Source organism: Cucurbita maxima, unplaced genomic scaffold (assembly GCF_002738345.1).
Source record: "Cucurbita maxima cultivar Rimu unplaced genomic scaffold, Cmax_1.0 Cma_Scf00017, whole genome shotgun sequence".
Taxonomy (NCBI): domain Eukaryota; kingdom Viridiplantae; phylum Streptophyta; class Magnoliopsida; order Cucurbitales; family Cucurbitaceae; genus Cucurbita; species Cucurbita maxima.
Genome location: NW_019272033.1, coordinates 900576 through 922428, shown reverse-complemented (window position 1 = coordinate 922428; position 21853 = coordinate 900576). Strand labels below are relative to the sequence as shown.

At 34.5% G+C, this 21853-nt stretch overlaps 3 protein-coding genes across 6 annotated transcripts; all 3 read right to left on the bottom strand.

The window, feature by feature from the left end:
• Positions 1 to 1326: 1326 nt before the first annotated feature.
• LOC111491875 (TBC1 domain family member 5-like) lies at positions 1327 to 6220 on the bottom strand. 3 transcript variants are annotated; one of them, XR_002719779.1, is made up of 8 exons: positions 6031 to 6220; positions 5535 to 5795; positions 4936 to 5039; positions 4563 to 4739; positions 2154 to 3970; positions 1914 to 2059; positions 1571 to 1734; positions 1353 to 1474 (listed from the first exon to the last, which is right to left on the bottom strand). XR_002719779.1 is itself a non-coding variant. In XM_023140943.1 (7 exons), exons 2-7 carry the CDS (start codon positions 5747 to 5749, stop codon positions 1378 to 1380), a joined length of 2556 nt encoding a protein of 851 aa, XP_022996711.1. In that variant the 5' UTR covers positions 5750 to 5795; positions 6031 to 6220; the 3' UTR covers positions 1327 to 1377. The 3 variants fall into 3 exon arrangements, 2 of the variants coding, with proteins under 2 accessions (XP_022996711.1, XP_022996712.1); XM_023140943.1 differs by lacking the exon at positions 1571 to 1734 and having other exon boundaries at positions 1327 to 1474; XM_023140944.1 differs by lacking the exons at positions 1353 to 1474; positions 1571 to 1734 and having other exon boundaries at positions 1814 to 2059; positions 6031 to 6219.
• Positions 6221 to 11744: 5524 nt separating this feature from the next.
• On the bottom strand, positions 11745 to 17644 carry LOC111492450 (putative clathrin assembly protein At5g57200). 2 transcript variants are annotated; one of them, XM_023141792.1, is made up of 15 exons: positions 17340 to 17644; positions 17181 to 17250; positions 16909 to 17006; positions 16499 to 16637; positions 16278 to 16405; positions 16104 to 16196; positions 15964 to 16014; positions 15316 to 15381; positions 15155 to 15220; positions 14942 to 15022; positions 14743 to 14820; positions 13384 to 13584; positions 13228 to 13303; positions 12947 to 13062; positions 11745 to 12389 (listed from the first exon to the last, which is right to left on the bottom strand). In XM_023141792.1, the coding sequence occupies exons 1-15, from the start codon at positions 17427 to 17429 to the stop codon at positions 11976 to 11978; spliced, it is 1767 nt and encodes a 588-aa protein (XP_022997560.1). In that variant the 5' UTR covers positions 17430 to 17644; the 3' UTR covers positions 11745 to 11975. The 2 variants fall into 2 exon arrangements, 1 of the variants encoding a protein (XP_022997560.1); XR_002719865.1 differs by having other exon boundaries at positions 12296 to 12792; positions 12823 to 13062.
• A 1341-nt stretch (positions 17645 to 18985) lies between these two features.
• Positions 18986 to 21713, bottom strand: LOC111492075 (protein CHLOROPLAST IMPORT APPARATUS 2). Its single transcript, XM_023141253.1, has 3 exons — positions 20335 to 21713; positions 19499 to 19657; positions 18986 to 19284 (listed from the first exon to the last, which is right to left on the bottom strand). The coding sequence occupies exons 1-3, from the start codon at positions 21352 to 21354 to the stop codon at positions 19237 to 19239; spliced, it is 1227 nt and encodes a 408-aa protein (XP_022997021.1). The 5' UTR covers positions 21355 to 21713; the 3' UTR covers positions 18986 to 19236.
• Between the last annotated feature and the right edge of the window lie 140 nt (positions 21714 to 21853).

Here is a 21853-nt window from a genome sequence, read left to right as displayed (position 1 = left end):
AAAAAAAAAAAAAAAAAAAAAAAAAAAAAAAAAAAAAAAAAAAAAAAAAAAAAAAAAAAAAAAATCCATTAAAATAGCAAAATTATATAATAAATTACAAAATGGAAAGAGCTTAGGGCCCAATCACTGTTTTTAATTTTTTTTTTTTTTTTAAAAAAAGACCCATATAATATTTGTGGGTTCCTACAAATTTTTCAAAAGCCATTTTTCAAAATTCATCCATGGTGATGTGATGGAAAAAGTTGGTAAAAGATTACAATTTTAGTGTTTTATGAGCGTTTTGAACGAGTCAAAAGCTTGTAAAGTAAATAAAAGAAAAGGCGTATCAGGTAATTTTTCCTTTCATTAAACAGTTAAATTACTGTCGAAAATGTTGTGAATGAGAATCATATGCTCCCCACATTAGTAATGATATGATATTATTTAATTTGGATATACATTCTCGTAATTTTGTTTTTTTGTTTCATTGAAAAAATTTCGTATAAATAAAGACAATTGTGTCGTGAATCGAATATGAAATTTTGATTTCATTCCTCTTATTTATATATATATATATATATATATATTTATTTGTCTCCTCTTTTCTAAGCGAACTCTTCTTCTTTATGAGATATCACTTATTTGATGTCTAGATCAACTCTTTTGTCCACTTTTTGGGAGCACAGGTGGTCGATTCAATAAAACTCAATCACATATCACATTGTGAAATAATTTGGTATTGACTACTTTATCGTGCCTTTAATCCAATTTGTCCTTCGAGCTACACTTGTTGTAGCTCGACATTTAAGATTGAGGGAAGACCAAAAAATTTTGAAACTTTTGGTGAGTTTTGAACGAAAGGAGATTTACTTTATAAATTGGATATAAAGTCCGATTGAGAATCATAAATTTCCCATAATTTATCCTTTTTATAAGAGTAGTACCATAAGGATTATCATCACGTGCTAATTTCAAAAAAATAATGGTTACTTATTAAATATTTTTTAACATACTTGAACATGCATGTATTACTCTTACTTTTTAGGTAAAAATAAGACATCCTTGTCTGGATGTACGAATGACAGCGTCGTGGTGACAACAATGGAACCGAAGTTAGGGTAAATATATTGTTCTTCTGGCCCTTAAGGTATGATTCCGTAAATTTTTAATATTTTTTTTTTTCACATAATAGACATGTCATGCATGTAGTAATGACCATATTTTTAATTGACCTTATTTTTAATTTTTTTTTTCTTGAAGGTACGAATTTGTTACAAGCAAATGATTTAAAAAACTTAAAAACATGTCACGATTTTTAACCGTGTTCTTATTGCACATGCATCAACGATAGATTGAAGTACATAGACTCAATGACTTGACAAATCATGAATGGATAGCTCACATATAATACTTTTCCGAGCTCAGCTTAGTAGATAATGCACCAGTGATGAGCTCAAATGTTGATGGTTCGATCTCCCACTCCATGATAGTCGAACTAAAAGAAATGGGCTTTAAATTAATATATCTCAAACAACATTTTAAAAAATTGTTTTGCTTTTCACTCATATCATGAACTTGTTATCATTCTCACCCTGCAAACATCACTAAAAACAATCACAGCTTGTTTTCAACCACAAAGTTTTGAAGCCATCTTGCAAGAACTTTCAAAGTTTCTGCATCAAACTTTCACATCCAATTCCAATTATTCTACTAAGCTTAATGCCTTCTCCGTACAAGAAGAGCGTATTCATGTCGCTGCGACCATGGTTTAGATATTAACTCGACGACATGTTCAAAGCAGTAGCAGTAGCAGTAGCAGGAGTAGGAGTAGTAGTAGTAATAATACATAAACTCGATTTTATTATGCCACTAAAAAAATATAATTACAAAATGTATATACAGATAAAAGTAGAAAAAAAATAGAACTGGCTTACATCTCAGATAAGAGGTTGCTGATTTTCCGAAGCTCCTTCAGAGCTGCCATGGCTGTTACTTGCCCTTTCCCAACTAAAGGATTCTTCGACAAATTCTCCAACGGTCCTACCTGACCGCATTCTTGCTGAAACACGGTTTCGATAACCTGTCAACCAACCAGATTGTCACAAATTGTAAGAATGGAATGATATCTCTCAACCAGAATTTCCATAACCTCTTGAGAGTTTTGGGAATATTACCTGTATGTGATCGAGCATAGATTGACCGAGATTCTTGAGAGTCCCCATTACGTGTTGATCGACACCGTCTCCTTTGATGCTAACAGAAGTACTACAAGCACCATCAGCTTTTATCGGATTACTCTCAGCTGCTGTCGATTTGGAAGCCTCACAGTCAGCTTTCCCCTCAGCAGCAGCATTTCTGCCAAACTTCCAAAACCATGGAAATTTTCCTATTAGTTTTCTATCCTTTGTCCCTACTGCTGCATTGGCCTCAGAATCATTGGTGCACCCAGGTTTTTCAGGGATGATCTCGAGCTGACCAGGATATGGAAGAGGGGGGCCGTCCACGACAGACCGAGACTGATCGTCATTTTCATCCGAGGACAAATTCGACGCGACGCTGCTTCGGCTCGAGTCATTTATGTCATGCTCGGTGTCATTGACTCCACCGAAGGAACTTGTTGGGTCTGAGAATATTGAAGAGTTTTCTTCACTGCCACATCTCTTGTCTTCAGCATTTTCCATGTACTTCTCGCAGCCATCTTGTCCATCCACCTCGCCTTCGACCGAGAGATCATCCTTGCTGTCAAGGACTTCATCATTCCCACATTTTTCAATGTCTTCCTCTGCACCTAGTTCACGCGACAAATCTTCCAGTAACCTTCGCCTAACAGAGGATTTCGTGTTCTTCCTCCCACCAGCCAGCTTCGCTGGAGATGGGTCAGATTCCGTCCGATACAGGGACCTCACTTTCTCTGACCATCCTTTCTTTTGGGCTACATTCTGATTTCTTGAGCCATTTTGTTTAGCTTCTTGTTCCTTTCTCCACTTTTCCTCCCAGTAACTCTCAGGAACGTGATTTAACGGAGTTTTTGGTGACACGGAACCAGATGAATGGCCATTACCTCGAGCAACCATAGACTTACTGTGATGGTGATAAGCTCCAGACAAGAGGGGTGTAGATGAGATATTAGACTGCCTTGCTAAAGTCTGCAAAGATTTTGCCTTCTCTATTAGTTTTTTCAAATCCACATTCTTGGGGAAGTTCAACAATCTCTGGAGACATAAAGTTGCATTTTCTGTGGCAAGTAAAGATGATCGCAGATAAAGTAACATAGAAACAGCTATAGCAGCAATAAATGCACCACGAGATGAACTCAGGAAGCCGAAGCTCGAGCTCGTCTCAGGTTCATCACTTCTGTCAAATTTACTATTATCCGATGCAAATATTTCGTCCCAAATGGTCAAGAGATCTTCAAGCAAAAATTCACGACCAAATAAAACCCTTAACCAGCGGAGAGAGAAGTACTGTGGTTCTACACCCAGTTCGACAAGGTGAGCATGTAAGGATGAATCGACATGTGACAGCAAGTGGTATAAAGCAGCAGACGCTTCGATTACAGGAGGCAGTCCTGAAAGTGAACCACCTGCAGGCGTCGGAGAGAAAAAGTCGGCCATTGCAACTGCCCCGTGGGCTCCACTCATCAATGCATCAAACATAGAATATGCATCATGTTCAATAAATCTCTCGGAAAGGACAATGCCCAGTTCCCCTTCAGCTCCGTACGCATCAGTCAACAATATAATGGTTTGTATTTCGGGATCTAACTCCGAAAGAGTTTTCACATTTTCCACATTTCCATCAACTCCAGACTCATTTTCGGTTGGATCCAGACGGTTTTTGAAATCAAAATTATATTTCAAACTACCATCTTGAAATGAGAGTCCATCAAACTTGTCAGCAAATTGGTCTTCATAAAGCTTTCTCACTTGAGAAAGCCTCTCTACGTCAACATGAAGAACATATAACAAAGGAGCCAAAAGTTCGTGCATTCCTACAGGTACAGAACACAGGAGTATAGCTTAGAAATATAACAGCAAGAAGTTAATCAAATCATAAGTCGAGAAAACTGCACGTATTGCAGATTAAGTAGATAAACTCTCAAGCACATTTTTATCATCAACATCGACACGTGAACCTTCAAGGGATGGGAATGGCAAAGACCATACAAGGTTATAAGTTGGCATCTAACCACTACAAAGAATAGTTCCGATCATTATTCAACTAACTACTGTGATTAGCACACGAGAACGGTAGCAAATTATGTGACAGTTTCTCCACAGTCCTTAGACTCACACTTGTAGGAGGTTGCACGATACATTCAGACAAAAGGGCTTTATAATAGCCCTTGGTAACATGGAGAACGGTCAACAACGTTCATCATACCATTTAAATAATTCTCGCCTTCAAAATTTAAGAAAAATAGAGCATTATATTTCATTAGTAATTGCTAATCTCTTAAATAAAACTCATTATCATTAAATATCATAATAGAAGAAATTATTCTACATAGCTCCTCTCCCAATATCTCGAAAATCTTTTGCATCCTTTACTTGAAAATTTTAATTAATAAAGTTTTGAATTACCTTGTCTATAGCCAAATTGAGGATGCTGAAGGCACCATAACAATAAAATTCTTCTAAGCAAGCCTTGACATCCAGGCGTCTGGAAGTAGCTTCCGTGTTCTGGATATAAACGCGATAAATCCTGGTCAACCATTTTCTCCAGCTCAGCGCTCCGAAAGAAGCGGCCCCACATGCTATCTGCAGTACAGGATGGTGGCAATTACAAGCAAATATTGTTACTTAAATGAACTCATCCAACAATTTAACAAATTAGTATCGCCATCTTCGCACTTGAGCTAAAGAAAACAGCATATTTCACGAGTAAAACCTAAGGCATTAAGATTTAGAACCATTCGAAACTAGATTCGACATGGAAGAGGAGTCGTAAATTTACCTGGGTTCTGTGATAGAGGATTGTCCATTGCAATATCAGGAGAATTGCTTCCATCCTTGGAAATGTGTGGATCAACAAGGTGGCGTCTTCTCAAGATTGCATATCTGAAAGAAAGAAATAAAGGAAAAGGTAACATATTTAATTTTGAATTAAAAAGTGGAAAAGAAATCAGATATGGAATTGTTCATATTATATTGATTCTTAAGAAGAAACATATCATCATTGTTGATAAACAGTCGTCTAAATCATTGCATTCTACAACAAAAACAATCGATGCTCTGTATGAAACTATAAGCTCAACATTGCAAAAGAAACTGATTTGGGAACTTGAAAAACAAAATCCAAACGAACAAAAACCAAGGGAAATCTAGATAGCCTGCACCGATTATCATCTCAGGAAATGACGAACAGCGCAAAAAAAGTTAGAAATCAAGGAAGAACATTCACGCAGAACGGAATCCATTATAAAATTTACGCTCCCGATTGCAGAATCGCTAATACCTAATCCAGATTGAGTAAATGGAAAAGGAATCGCAGCAATATAGCCGTCAATCGAAGAAACAAATAGGAGAAAAAACGGGAACTCCGGCAAGACAAACCTTCTTCTCGAATCGGCTGTAACGCGACGAAGATCATCAATAGAAGCTAGAGAAGAAGACGGCAAAACCCCAAGATTTATGCGCCATCGTACACCTCTAAGATCGCCAAACCGGCGCTTATCCTCAGAATTCCGATGACAAACAGAGGCAGAGCACGAAGAGGACGTCGCCGACGTCGATTCGGACAATGCCGCGACGATTTCAGAAGGCTCCATAGATTTCAACTCGATTATCTCGAACCGAATCCTCCGCGTTCTGAATCTACAGACGAAAATGAAATAAGAAAACAAGCAAAACCAGAAATGTCAACGAAATCCCATAAAACCCCACACAACAAACAGAGCAATTAAGAGGGTGCTAGAATTCTGCAACGGAAGAATCAGGAAAGATACGACGATCAAGGAAAAATCAAAACCCACCAAAGATCAAGAGAAATTGATGAGATTAAAAAAAAAAAAAAAAAAACATGTAAAATCAAAAGGAATGAGAGACTTACCTCTAAGACTATGAATGAAATGGGAGAAAACCGCAGGATTGAGTGATTATCCAGAATTCCATCATCTGGGTTATCAAATTTTTGGTGTTAAGAAGAAAAGGGGGAAGAACAATTTTGTTTCTTGAGAGAAGAAAGGAAAAAAAAAAAAAAAAAAATTGAGTTTTGTTGTAATGGCGCTGATAGGGCTTTTGGGGAGCTTGGTTTAGGGTCAGGTGAGCTGTCATCATCTGTTATTAGTAATTTTTAGACAATTTTTCTTTTCCTTTATTTAATTCCTTATATTCTCCTAATTAAATTTCTTTATTTAAATATTAAACCTAATTTTGGGTCCTTCTACCTCGACCGAAGACTTTAATCATTAGATAATCCATTTTTACCTAAGAAATTATTTTTGTTTTTGGAAGTAAATAAACGGAGAGATGGAGAGAGGAAACAATTTAATTTTGATAATTCAACCATTAAAATTATAATTAGGAATAATTAATATAATGAGAAAATAAAAGGGGTTGAGGTAGGGACATAATGGGAAATAAATAGGGTGGCGGAGGGTAAAAATGGAAGAATCATTCTTCACTACAAATCATTGGGAACGGGGAGAGAGAGAGAGAGGGGATAAGAGAGGGAAAGGCCGCCCATACTTTTCTAGCCCATCAAAATAGGACATTTGTCATCACACAATTATTTATTTATTTATTTATTTATTTATTTATTTATTTATAGGTCATCACTTTTTATATATATATTTTTAATAGAGGGTTCATTTTTAAAAAAATTATTGGATAATTTCTATTTTTCAAAATATATATATGGGGATTTAAAATCCAAAATAGTAATATAACCATATATTAATCTTAAAAAGAGCAAAAATAAATAAATAAAAATAAAATAAAATTGGTGGTGGTCGGTCAACGTGGTTTAATTTTTCTTGGAACAGGAAAGCAGTAGTGAGGGAAGAATTATCCATTGCGGACGTGGCAGAGACGTGGCAGAGACGTGGCTTGTCGTCCAAGTCATTAATTGACCTCAACCAAAAGAAAGACCTCTATTTTGTACAAATCTTATTCACGTGTCCTTTATTTACTCTCAATTTATTCAAATAATTTCAGAGAAAATTATCAATAAATAAATAAATAAATAATACTCTATTTATTAACCAAATTGAATTTTTTTTGTTTATTTAAAAAATAAAAATCTGTATTAAAATTCTACTAAATTCATGGTCAAAGAGTTGGAAAATAAAATAAAATAATAGCAAATTCCGGGAATCTAATTGCGTCCACGCCAATTATTTGTTAATGTCTTCTAATTATGTTGCTTTTACTTTATGTCTACATATTTTATTTTCCAAAAAATTTGGTTCATTTTTTATGTCTAACATTGGGGGGATAAAATTGTTAATTAATTATAATTTAAATTGTTTAATAACGATGATAATTTAAATTATAATAATATCTTTAAGCTTTAAAAAATAAATAAATAACTACTTTTATTTTAAAATATATTTAAACTTTTTGAAAAAAAATTTAAAATACCCTTAAATTGTATTTTAAATAAACCCCATTTGATATTTGATTAATTATGCTGTTTAGATCATTTTTATTTTGTTTTATATATTTATTTATTTCATATTTGATTGGTTGAAGTGGAAACAAAAAGCTCACTCTTTTGTTTTGTTGTGAGTGTTTAAGATCATTTTTAATTATTGTCCCACGCTGGACGACAACACATGCAATCAGCCAGTGTACCTGTTTTTTTTTATTATTATTATTCCTTCTTTTAATTGGAATTAATAATTTTTTTAAGAAAATAAGTGAATTAAATTTGTACCCAAAAATGTGATTAAAGTTATTTTTCCGTTCGGTTGGAAAATATTTTTGGATCAACTCGATATTTTCAGCCGATTGGTTCGATGACTCGAGTAACCCGAATAAAGTTCACAACCCAACTCAACCCTTTATTTTTTTTTAGTTAAATTGTCTGAGTTGTTTTTTTTTTTTTTTTAATTGTATGGATTACCATATATATTATATTAATAACTAAAATCTCATAAAATTTTCATATTAAACATTTACCTGTCACAACACATCATTAACATCGGTTACCAATGTTATATACTTTGTAAATGTAAGTAAGGTAAACCTCGATTCTAATCTTATTTTCATGTCTAACTAAAAAAAATTATCAACTACCAAACTGAACCAAATTTTTTATTTTTCGAAAATTCACCCGACTCAAATAATAAATAAAAAACGAACTCGATTCAACGTTTATAATTTGAGTTTTAGAATTGAACCTCCCAACGAACATCTGTTTGAGATCCAAACCACTAATCAAACCTCAATTTAGGAATTAGACCTCGACGAGCTAGGCTAAACTAATGATTTCTGCTTAGGTGAGTTTACTTTTAGTACACTTTCGAGCTAGGTTGAACAAATTGTATTTTATATAATTACGTAACTTATGGCTTATTTACATGTTACTACTCGTGATATGTTATGTTTATGAACGGTCTGTGATGTATGTACTTTTAGTATATGTTGGTGACACTATGATCATGTTATGCCTTATGTTATGTCTTATGAGACACTTGATGAACCATGATATGTCATGCTTACGCATATATATCTTATCGGGAATTCATGCATGATAAGTATGTAAGGATAATGTACATTCATAACTCTGTGCCATGATTTAAAATATGGGATCTCATGCATGTTGTATGTCAACAAAATGGGTTACTTCCCTAATATGTGATGTATGGACACGTATACTATGACATGATACACATTCCCTTCTTCCCCTTTGTTTTTAGGAGCACGGGCATGCGCTATTCTGTAGATCGTATACTACTCCACCCATTTTCTATTATTATCACTTCTTCTGAAATCCTAGTTGGAGAAGAGAATGAAACATTCTTCGTTAAGATGTAGAAACCTCTTCCTAGCCAATATGTTTTAAAACCATGAGGCTGAAGACGATATGTAACCGGCCAAGTAAGCGGTCAATAATTTTTTTTTGAAAAAAAACAGAAAATGTCGTAATAGAAATACGAACAGAGTACTTTCTTACTTTGTTACCGTATAAATCACCAAAAACCCTAAAAGAACATAAGATTATAGATAAAGCTCAACTTTTTAAATCTCGGGATTGACGATAAAATGAAGCATATCGAAAATTTTTGTCAGCTTTACAACTCCACGTCGTGTGATACCGTGAGATTATTCCTTATCCAAGGTTTTTACACATGGCTTTTTAATTTCGTTTCTTTAATTTCTAAGATGCTCTTCCTCTCTTCTTGTGACAAAAATGAATAAAAAACGTGTTGGATTATAGAGCGTGATGTTTATTTATAGGTTAGTCAACCGTTATATATACTAAAGCTATATATGATAAATGACATATAAGTTAAATTGTCCTCTATTTATCCGTAAAAAGCTATATGTCATAAATCAAAAGAGTAGATAATTATATATATAGTAGATAGTTATATCTGGTAAATGTATATATATATATATATATATATATATCCTCATAACTTTGAAAATGTACTCTTTGTATTTTCTTACCATAAAGTTTTAGTCAATATTCTCCTTGCATTTTATATTCTTGTTGTATTTTCTCTATCATGTTCTTTTTATTCATCTAGATCGAGTATGTTGTTGAGCAATCCTAACAAAACCAACACAATTATTGATTATAATATTAATGATGAAATCAAACCTTAAACATGTAATGATCTCAAATGTCGGATGTGGGGGCCTTATGTATTTCAATATTATGGACACTTTTTGGCTCCATCTTTTACATTATTAATTCTATTGGGACATCCACTTTAAACCCTTTTCAATTTTTTTCATTTTTTAAATTCAATTATTTTGAAAACTTTGAGGTTTGGTTCTCCCTTGTTTAATTTTTTTTTTAATTAATGATCAAAACAATGGTAATAATCCAAAAACATATTTATTTTCTTTCCTAAGAAATTAAAACTAGAAAAAAAAAAAAAAAAAAAAAAACAATAATAACCTTACCAAACAATTCCAAGAATATTAATTTGGAATTTGAATGTCTCTCTTTTTTTAAGTCTACCTTCACTCCCATTATTGGTTTTTATTAATACAATCGATTTATTTAGTCGGTGTCTCCCATTAAATATAAATCTAACATAGAGATGTCACCTAACTTGTATAGATCTACTCGAGACTAAAAGGAAATTTTTCGTCTAGACAAAGAAGGAGAACATTTTTCCTTATATGATAAACGAGGTTAGGGACAATATTATATTCCTTGTTCTCACGCATAATTGAAACCTAATTTGAAGAGTACGTGTGAGTATATTTGTAAAAATAATTACATTTTAAGAATTAAAAAGAAGTTTTTTTTTTTTTTTTTGGGTAAAGTTTAACTTATTTGTTATTAGGTTAAAAACTTTCAAATTTATTATTAGTGGTAGACCCTTATTTTGAGATCTCCTCTACCATTATTTGTGTTGCCTATGGTTGCATAGCAGATGTCTCGCTTTTACTTGTCCAGGACGTGTTGTCCATAGATACATGCTTGTTCCAAATTCTTTTACATGCTTTCATCGTAGATAAGTTTTTACCATTTTCACGGTGAACCAGATACCTACTACAGGCCAAGCAGCTAGGAAGAAGTGTAAAGAATGAGAGTTGTTGAAACTAGCATATTGGAAGATCAATCGGCCAAAATAACCATGAGTAGCTACGATATTATAAGTTTCTTCCTCTTGACCGAATTTGTAACCTTCATTAGCAGATTCATTTTCTGTGGTTTCCCTGATCAAACTAGAAGTTACCAAGAAACCATGCATAGCACTGAATAGGGAGCCGCCGAATACACCAGCTACACCTAACATGTGGAATGGGTGCATAAGGATGTTGTGCTCAGCCTGGAATACAATCATGAAGTTGAAAGTACCAGAGATTCCTAGAGGCATACCGTAAGAAAAGCTTCCTTGACCAATTGGGTAGATCAAGAAAACAGCAGTAGCAGCTGCAACAGGAGCTGAATATGCAACAGCAATCCAAGGACGCATACCCAGACGGAAACTAAGTTCCCACTCTCGACCCATGTAACATGCTACACCAAGTAAGAAGTGTAGAACAATTAGCTCATAAGGACCACCATTGTATAACCATTCATCAACGGAAGCTGCTTCCCAAATTGGGTAAAAGTGCAACCCGATAGCTGCAGAAGTAGGGATAATGGCACCAGAAATAATATTGTTTCCGTAAAGTAGAGATCTAGAAACAGGTTCACGAATACCATCAATATGTACTATTATGTCCTTTGACAGGGTTAAAATGCCCAAAATGTACTATAAGGGATATGACTAGTTGTCACTTATTCCTACTCTCAGTTATATTCTATTTATGCCGGGTATTTCTTTATTTGCTTATATTTAATTCTTCAAATTGTTTTCAAATGTATTCTCTTGCTCACGTTTTCTAAATCTTTTCTCGCAACGTGACTCGAGGCCCAAACATACGCCAACATTGTCCACGACGTCCAAATTTCTCATGGTTAACTTGTTCATTTGGTTAGAACACGTGGGCTGTCCTGCTATCTTAGGCTGATTGGCCTTCTGCACAGACAGTATCCACCGATGCATTAGTGACAACAAAGATCAAATTCAAAAGGATGAGGGCAGAAGAGAAAAAAAATTGGATAGAAATGAAACTTACAGATGGAGCAGCTGTTAAAAAATGTGTATATATATCTATACATGTATGTATATAGAACTCATATTCCCAAAACCAAATTACACCTTCCATTATTTAATTAGTTACACATAATAAACTTGACAACTTCACAGTGAACATATAATAGCCCTATGAAAAAACTATAAAAAGGAAGAGAAAAAAGAAATTACAGAAGTTGAGGCCAAATTAAAAAGGAAAAGAAAAAATCTAGATTAGATTTTGATTTTACCCCCGCGGTACCGAAGTTTGAGGAAAGGAAATAAAAGGGTCTCCAAATGGATTAGAAGGACCAAATTGTTGCAATTCTTGTTGCTCATAAGGTACCATCGTCCCGGAGTCATTTGAATGTAGCTGCTGCTGCTGCTGCTGCTGCTGCTGCTGAGGGAAGGCGTCTGTTTGAAACGATTGCTGCTGCTGTTGCTGGAAAAGCATTTGTTGTTGCTGAGCCATCATTTCCATTTGCACGCTCGGGGGAGGCACTATGCTGCTTAACAGTGAAAACGGATCGAAGTGTTCGAATGGATTCTGCACCGATGTTTCGCCATATGGTCCATATCCAACATTCTGCAGCTGAAGATGGCTTCTGGCATGCTCATCTTCATACAAGCTATCAAGTAATAACTTGTCAAAACCACCAGCCTGATCCAGAAGGCATACTTATCTATCTCATTACATGAAAATTGTAGCACAATAAACCTTATTGTGCAGCCAATTCCTCATCTCATCTGCCTTTCAACTAGTTTATAAACTTAAAACAAACTAAGTTCACATAAGTTTTGTACGCAAGTGCATTCATAAAAAAAACTGACATGCTGATTTTTTGGGTTAAATATAGAACATTTTAGTCCTTTCCTTTTCATTTTTATTTCATTTTTAAGGGACCAAAATAATCACTTATGTACACGGACTAAAATAGACCTTTTGAAAAAGTAGAGAGTCCAAAAATGAACCAAAATTAAAATTTTGAAATGACTTCAACCTATTTTTTTGATACCAAATGAAAACTCATGACCCGACCAAAATAAAGAATACGACGAACAGCTATTCATCCAAAGCCGTTTGATTTGAAATGGGCTAATCATACTAGGCACAGCTTTGATGAAAACGGCGTATAATATCGCATTCCATTATTGAAGAGTTAAAAAAACGAGGATGGAAAATAATGAATCAGAAAAGTGAATGGGAAGGATAAAAACCAGTCTGCTATCGACCGTTGGACCAGCATCATTGCTTGGTGTGCTTACAAGCTCTAGCTCCCAACCACTACCGTCAATGTCACTCAAAGAACGATTTGAAGAAGGTGGATTGTTCCCTGCAGAATTTTAAAAACTTCAGAAGATAAATGGACCGTAATTAACGATTGGAGACAGCCTCTATAATTGCAAAAAATTGGAAAAGATTTGAATTCCAGCTCTAAATTTTAAACTCCTGACGAAAATAAGCAAGAAATTTGTGAATCAGATGGCAACCGACGTACCATCTGTAGTTATAGCGAGAGCTAAAGCATTATTTTTCTCTATTTCTGCATCTTTAGGATTTATTTCACTCAGACCCTGCATGGGAAATTATCACTCTATGAACCAGGAGAGACGGTTGAGGCTGTCAAGAAAATGCTTTATTTGACAATTCTTACCAGAAGATCACTTTTGTCGTCAGTCGCAATTAGATGTGGAGATTCAGCGACCTCCTCCTCTTCATTCTGTTGGGATTTTTCTTCCTCTGTGTCCTCCACCAGTGGTTCGTTGTCCTCAACATTTTCAACCTCCTTTTCAATTTCGGCAGGTTCTTCGGGACTCTCCGGTTCCTGAGTCAATTGCTTCACCTCTTGGTATTCCTATCTCAAAAAATGACAATAACTAAGACCATAGAGCAAACTGAAACACTTATACAGTACACTCACGCACCAGAATCTGATCATTTACAGAGGTCCGTCAGGTTGTATTAGAATAACATAAACCCCAAGAAGTAAAAATATTCTCCAGAAAATCCAACATTTTAATTCATCCAAGAATTACGACATGGAATAATATGGTTGGATTTTATTTTCTTTGAAAACCCTTAACAGACGTGGAATTGGTAGATCAGAAAATGAAACCAAACAGAGGATTTACGGGAAGAAGTTAATAAAATTCAAGATGCTAATGTAGGGCCTTGCTTAATATTGGTCCACATATATATATATATATATATATATATATATTCTTGGAAACTGCCAAACTGGAGATCCTAGCTCGCTGTTCAATCTTATAATCAGAACATGACTGTAACCTCTGTGCTACTTTAGGCCAAATGCAAGCTATAGAATCCCATGTTCAATCAAAACTCATATGCTGATATAAATAACATATTGATGCAATCTTAACAAAAAAATATTGTGAAGTATCAACTTCACAAAAGTTTTTTTTTCTTTTTTTGGAACAACTACGAAGGGAAATGTAGTTTGTTGATATGCATCAATATTTTAAATATGAGAGAAGAATTGGAATATTATACTTAGTACTTTAATCCATGAAAAGATATGCTCTGTCATTGTAAAGCAAAGAAAAACTTTACAAAAATGTAGAGTCATCTATAGAGGATAAGCCAGAAAAGATGGCAAAAATTTAAGATGCAAGGATAGCCATGAACAAAGGGATTTAGCAATGGAGACTTGGTTAATTAAGCAGTGCAGTAGCATTAGGAAATTAGTCTTAATAATTTGCAGTTTGGTTATTTGTTTCACTTATGTTTTGTGCAATCAGGACCACTACATTCTATGCCTCAAAGCCTGCCTAGAAAAGCAAATCTCCTTAGTTTTCAGCATGGCATAAGGATCTAAACTCTGCATCACAAAGATACAGACATACGTCTAAGTATGTGCTATTATGAAGTTGGAGATACACATATAGAAACAATATTTGTACACAGAAGACAAACCAACAAATCACATGCATACAAATATATACATATAAAGTCAAGATAAAAACTTCGGGAGTTGGAAATTTTTTCTCACCAGTCTCTTATGAACAGAACCTGTCTGTGGTGCTTCTCTTATATATTCTTCCATTGTTGAAAGAAATGATGGAGGTGGCTGTTGATTGCATAAAATTAATAGTGTAAGGAACATTTCTAAGATTTGGGATTATATTCTCCCTCTCTTTTAACTGGGTAAAATTTACCCTTTTTGGATCTAGAGATGAAGAAAAAAGAACCTGCTTCAATGTGGGAAACTGAAATGTTCTAGCAAGTTCCAATCCTTTACAATATTCGTAAAATTCCGAAAGATTTTCAGCCTATGAACAAGAAAACTTGAAAGAGTTAACTTTATTGTACTATATTTCAAGTTTCAACTGCAATATTTTATCTGTTCAATGGTCCATGTTTTCATATACAGCAGAAGGTGAAAATATTAGAAGGAAAATAACCTGGTTGCTGGCTCTTTTGTATATATTGAGAGCTTTAACTGCATCATGCCTTGGCATATCAAAGAACTGTAAGAAGTCAAATATAACTGTTATAACGAACAAACAAAATCGCAGTAGTGCATTAGTAAAAAACTAGTAGTAAATTGGAGCAGATACATTACCATGTCCACAAGATTTATTATTCCGTCGTTTATCGCACAATATATTTTAAAGCTCTCTTTGAGTACCTTCATAAAATAAAAGTCAAGAGTATGAAAAATACAGAATGAGTAACATATTTGACGTTCTTTTCTCTAATAGAAAGATAATGGAAAATGAATAGCCCAAAAGTTAAACGATAGGGAAAACAATTGATATGATTCTTGATCACTTTCTTGGAAAAAGGTTGAGAATGAAATTTTACCTTCGCATATGTTTTCACGATATGAGATAAACACGAATGCAAAACTGAATAAAATACAGTTGTAGTGGGCTGTAATTCTCTCCTAGATAGTAAAAATCAAAACCTTTTCTAGGTTCTTAATAGCTCATCAAGACAATTAAATCTTCGGGACAGTAGACAATTAAACCAGTGTAATAGGCTGAACTAATTTTTGAGTGTTGAACCCCACATCATTTGCTGGTTAAAAACAAACTTAGAATTCTTCTACATCTATGATGGTGCAATCCTCTGAATTTCTTAAAGCTTTATGGTTAGAAGTAAACAACCAAAACTTGAACTAATTTTTAAATTCCTAGTCCAGGACATAAAAATTTTGTTGTGGAGCCCAATGCCGGGTCCATAATTGTAAGATAACATAGTTATTTACCAGAGCCAGGGCATACTGGATAAGATAATTACTGTAAGCTCCTCCTTCTGGCTGCAAAATAAAAGGGTCCACAATCCACAGAATTAATAGCAATAGCCTTTTTGTAAGTATAAAAAAGAGACCCTTTTAACAGCTATTACCTGACATCCCTTTAGGCGGTAGAGAAGCTGCTGCAGTGCGGGTAGCTGCTCCAGTAGCTCATCACAGTTCAGCAAGCGTGTCCTACTATGTACCTGTTAAAGAAGGGATTTCTTAATTATGAAGGAATTACCAATTTCCATCCGACTTAGTGTTTTCATTTTGACATTACAAACCTTCACCGATCCTGGAGACGTTTTCGTTAGACGTTCCGATTCAATATCATACTTCAAGATTCTGTAACATTCAAGTCGCTCTTCTAGATAAAGGGCATACGTCCTTACCCATGCAGAACAATCCCAAGCTTCACAATGAAATATTTTGAAACAAGTATCATAAAAGGCCTCCTCATCAGCATACTGGTTAAATTCATAGAAACTAAAGAGAAGCATTGTACCAAGAGGACTTGATTCATCTTTGAAATTTGATATTTGGAGAATGTGTCCTCTGTGTGAATAGCTGAGAAGTTCTTCCCTGAAGGTTGGATCACCCTCTCTCAATGTCCTATGTACAACTATCAATGTCTTCAAGGCAACCTGCCAGAAACAACAGAGAAACACCCTAAATTTTGGGGGTTTAAATTTTCTTGTGCATCCATTGATTGCATAGATGTTTTGGCTTTTGCGCATTTTCTTATTCACGAAATTTGACATATTGCATCATAACTTAGAAAAATAGGATATCAAATTCGATCTCTAGTGTCCTGTCTCTCATTACAATAGTGCCAAACACAACCCTAGAAAAAAAGAACATACAATGCATTAATGGGAATATACAATTGAAATGAAAAATGATAGAGAATTTTACGGTCCAACTCCGCGTCTTCGACAATCTCTTCGCCAATGCATGAATGCAGTACGCCACATCCGCCCGAGGCCTCATCACTGATGTCGCCGAAAATATTTCTACCAATAAGGATACCAAATAAGCATTTTCGAACCAAATTTCAGCATTCAGACTTCTAATCGGAAATGCCAACAAACAGATGAGAATCGAAAACAAATTCACATCACGAACACCAACACCAAATCCAGAATCAGAAATATAACAATCAGGTGTTTGGAACAAAGAAAACTGACTTCGAACGTGACGTTCTTTAGGCGGACATTCAACGTGATTGGTAGCCTTGACAATGGCGATATCCAAATCCTTCAAACAAAAGAGAAAAGAAGAAATCAGATAATCGAACATGTAAAGAAATCATTCATTCATTGAATCTCAATTAGAAGAGAGTTAACCTTGTATTCACTGTTGACCTTGGCGAGGCCGACCTTGGTGGAATCCTTGAGAGCGCCATAAGCTTTGCGGAAGCTCTGAAATGTGCCCATGGAAATCAGAATCGGCTTGATGGTTGATCAGAGAGAGAGAGAGAGAGAGAGAGAGAGGAAATGGTGATCATCTTTTCTCCTCCGTCATCGAGTCTTCCATAACAACCAAGACGACGACGATGACGACTCTCTCTCTCTCTCTCTCTCTCTCTGCCGCTCTAACAAAAAATGTGCGCATCGAAGAAAATGAAGAGGCGAAAAAAAAAAAACTATTGAAAATGAATTTTCGTTTAAGGTCGGGAAAAATGGCGGGTTTCAGTTACTGGTTTTGACGGGTTTTTATCTTCTTACGATAAAGTCCTCCAATTTCCCGGTTTGGGTAGCGGGAGTTCAAGGTTAATTTGGTAATTGTACGAATGGGTTCTGATTGGTCGGAATGCTTCCAGACATGTCCCCGGAGAATTTTGGTCCCGTCATTTCCTGTCAAATCCTACATTTTTTTTTTATTTTTAATCTTAAACTAAGTAAAACTATTAATATTTTGTATTTTTCATCCTTTATCTTTTATTTTATTTTATTTTATTTCCAAATTTTAATTTAATGTTTGAAATAAATAAATATATATATATATATATATATATAGATATTACGTATTAATTTTTCATTTTTATTAAAAATAAAAATTTGAATCTGGCCAACTCAATTTAAATATTTTATGATTAGATTTATTATTTAATACTTGCCTAAATTGAAAAAATTTACAAATAAATCCCAACCTAATTTATGAAATCCTTTATTAAGTTTCTATAAAGTTTTTAATAGGTTTTTGAGTTTAATATATTATTTAATTTTAATTTCGTGTATTTTTTAAAGTTTAATGATGTGTAGAGATGAAATTCAAATATCTAAATATCTGATCTTTGGACCAATAATTTATATTTTAATTAATTGAGTTATGTTTGACAATTTTAACCGGTTTCAAAGTTTGTCTAACTCAATCTGTTTTAATATTATTTATTCTACAAAAAAAAAAATAGAATTCTATTAAAGATATAATATTATTTTATACCAAAAAGAACATAGAAATTAAAAATTGACTATCTATTATATATTTAATTTAAAAAACTATTAAACACAATATAATTAAAAAATAGAGATTAGAAATATATTTTTTCTTATGTGTTCCAGTCAAGGTGTATTCCAAACCTTCGATTGAGGTGGGTTGTTTGTTGAGGCTCCTATTTGGTTATGTTGGGATCATGAAACATAAGATATGGACTCGAAGCTATTATTTTTTTAGTGTACTCATTTATTTATTTATTTATTTTTTATTATTATATTTTTCGTCTTAAATTGAACAAATTTATGACATACAAAACTAAATTAATACTAAATTGGAAAAAAAAAATTAAACATTAAATAACGCATATATTTAATGAAAAAAATAAATAAGTAAACGACACAAATTGGAACATTTCTCATTTCATAAAAAAAAAAAAAAAAAAAAAAAAAAAAAAAAAAAAAAAAAAAAAAAAAAAAAAAAAAAAAAAAAAAAAAATCGAGAATATGTGGAGAATAAAGAAGGAAAATTACATAAATGGAAATGGAAAAAAAGAAATATTAAAAAAGAGCCTTGAATTATTAAAACTCTGACCATCTACTTAGTGGCCATTTTCTCTCATTGAACCTCCTAGAATGGGAAAAAGAAAAGTAATTATGGAAAATTGGGGGGGCAAAAAAGAAATAAAAAAAAGGGCAGGGGGGGGATAATAATTAAATGCAAGAAAGTTAAAAATAAATAATAATAATAAAAAAGGAAAGCTGACAACTCAGTAAAGACCGTCTCTGAACCCTAAAAGGCTGCTGTCTATCTCTGTTGGCTGGCGCTTGAATTAGGCCTCCTCACAAACCGCCCCTGCCAAAAGTGAAATGTCTTTTCACTCCTCGCTTTTTTATTAATTAATCTCTAAATTTAGTAAATATTATTTTACTAAATGAATTAATTAAATAAATATAAATTTGAATATTAAGAAATAATGAGAGGAGAAAAATTAAAATGTTTTTTTTGTTTATAGTTTAAAAAAGGGTGGAATCAGATGAGGGTGGATGCAGCAGATTCACATACATACCTTCATTCTGGGCCGTCCATCTGCGTTGACTTTTCTGACTTGATACCTTATCTTCTTCGAGAAAAGACGGGTCCGCTTTTTCTCCTTGTACCGCAACACGCTGGCTTCTCTCAAGAATCCTCCACCGTCCGAAAATAAATCAATCAGCGCCAGCCTCGCCTGCAAAATTCCAAGAATACCCTCACTCTTTAGTCATTATTCCCTACTTTGGACACCATGTAATTACTTCACCACCAAGGATAATTCCGTCATTTCGGTTTCCTTTTTTAAAAAAAATCACATTAAATGAAGCTTATTTTTTGTTCAATCTGTTTTTACAATATTACCCTCGCTTTTGAATGAGGCTCGTGACTAAACACCATAATTTAATGATTTTTTCTACCCTTTTTCGTAATTTCGTTTTAGATTTTTTTTTTTGTGAGAAAAGTGACCCACTGACAAGGAAATCTATAAATGGTCAAAATAAAATAATTTAAAATTATGAAAAGCACATTAAATTTTCTATTAAAAAAAGGAAAATGTTCTTTTTAAATTATTTATAACAATAAAAAAAAGAAGGGAAATATTATAATTTTAACCCTTAGTTTATTTAAATCCGACAATTTTAAAATATTTGACCTAAGGACTAAAAATTATAGAGATGAATAAAGACTAATAAAAAAAAAAGAAATTTAACGCTAATATTTTTGTTTTTTTTTTTTTTTTTAGGAGAATGAAACAGTAACAGAGAAAGATTTGGATTCCTAGAACTCCGGGGGGGAAGGAATTTTTGTTTTTATTTTTATTTTTCAGAGTTTCTTGGGTTTTGATTTTCGGGGGCGGGATGAGAGACGTACATTTACATCACTTCCCGCCGTGTCGGACGCCGGAAACTCGTCGGAAAATGGGGATCCTCGGTTGGACCAAGCGTCGGCGACGGCTTCGTAGTTCAGTTTCAGAACCAATCCTTTCGGAATCGGCTTCTCCGATTTCTCCTTCTCCGGTGCCATTGCGGCTTTTTTCGATTCGATTACTGTAAGCTTCTCCACTTTCTTTTTCTTCTTCTTCGTCGCCACGGCGGACGGTGCCGGTGGCTTTGGATTTAGTTTCGGAGAGATTTCGACTACATCGACAGTCGGAAATCGCCACCAGTTTCCATTGTCGACTTCTCGGATTGCTGTTCGTTCGATTCCATAGCCGGATTCGAATTTCTGGTTGAATCCTCCTAAGCCGATTGGATTCCAGCAACAATTCCAATTCCAAGGATGATTATTCGCACAAGAATCCTGCACCGAATCGCCTGTTTCTAGGTTATCCACACACAGATTCCCCAAGATACTATCGATTCCCTCCTCGATTTCCTCGTCGAGAATCGATTCAGCATCGAAATCTTCCATCTCCATCGAATCCGGCTGGAAATCAACCTCCCCTGGGCTGGAACACGGCCGATTCTCCCACAGATTCGCCAATTTCGAATGAATTTGGGAATTAGGTTTTTCCAGCGGCTGATGGATGAGAAACTCGGACGAATCGATTCCTCGGAACGGCAATAGCAATTCCGCCGAATCAGAGAAGAGAGAATCATGAGATTTCGTGAATTTTCTCGGATTCGTGAGGTGTTTGGCAGAGAAAACATTCGGATATGCCGTAGAAAGCAGAAGAGTGGCCTCATTGTAGGTTTGATTTGGGCGTTTTCGCGGAGTTCGTGATTTTCGAGTGGAGATTGCAAGCTGAGTATTATTATTGCTTGATTCCGAAAGAGTCGAAGAAGGCGAAGAAGATTGCGAAGTTCTCGTCCATGAAGAAGATGGAGATTTCACAATTTCTAGGTCGAAACTGTAAGCTCTTCCACCGCCGCTAATACACGGAGAAGACATTGGATTCTCAGAACAAACAAGAAAAAGAAAGAAAACACTGTGAATTCTGTTTGGTTACCGAGAAAATTTCATGAATTCCAACGGGAAAATCGTGAACCCTGAAACTCCTGAAAAACAGAGGAATTTGGAAGTTCCATGGAAATCGGAAATCAAAGGAATTAAGCCAAAAAGGGAAAACAGGGAGAGAAAAATTGAAGAAATAAAGAACAGAGAAGAAGGTTGGAAAGATAAAAGGGAAAGATCCGTTGAGTGTGGTGTACATATACACACACCATTTCTGCTCTGTTTCTCCTTTCTCTCTCTTCTTCTTCTTTCTCTCTCTTCTTCGGCGATGGAGATTACTACATAGAAGAGTACACAAGACGAGACAACGCTTGGTTTCTGCAGTCCTATGGGGACCACTTACTTTTATTTATTTATTTATTATTATTATTATTTACAATTATTCCCTCCATTCTTCCTAATTTACCTGTTTTACCCCCCCCCCCCCCCCCCCCCC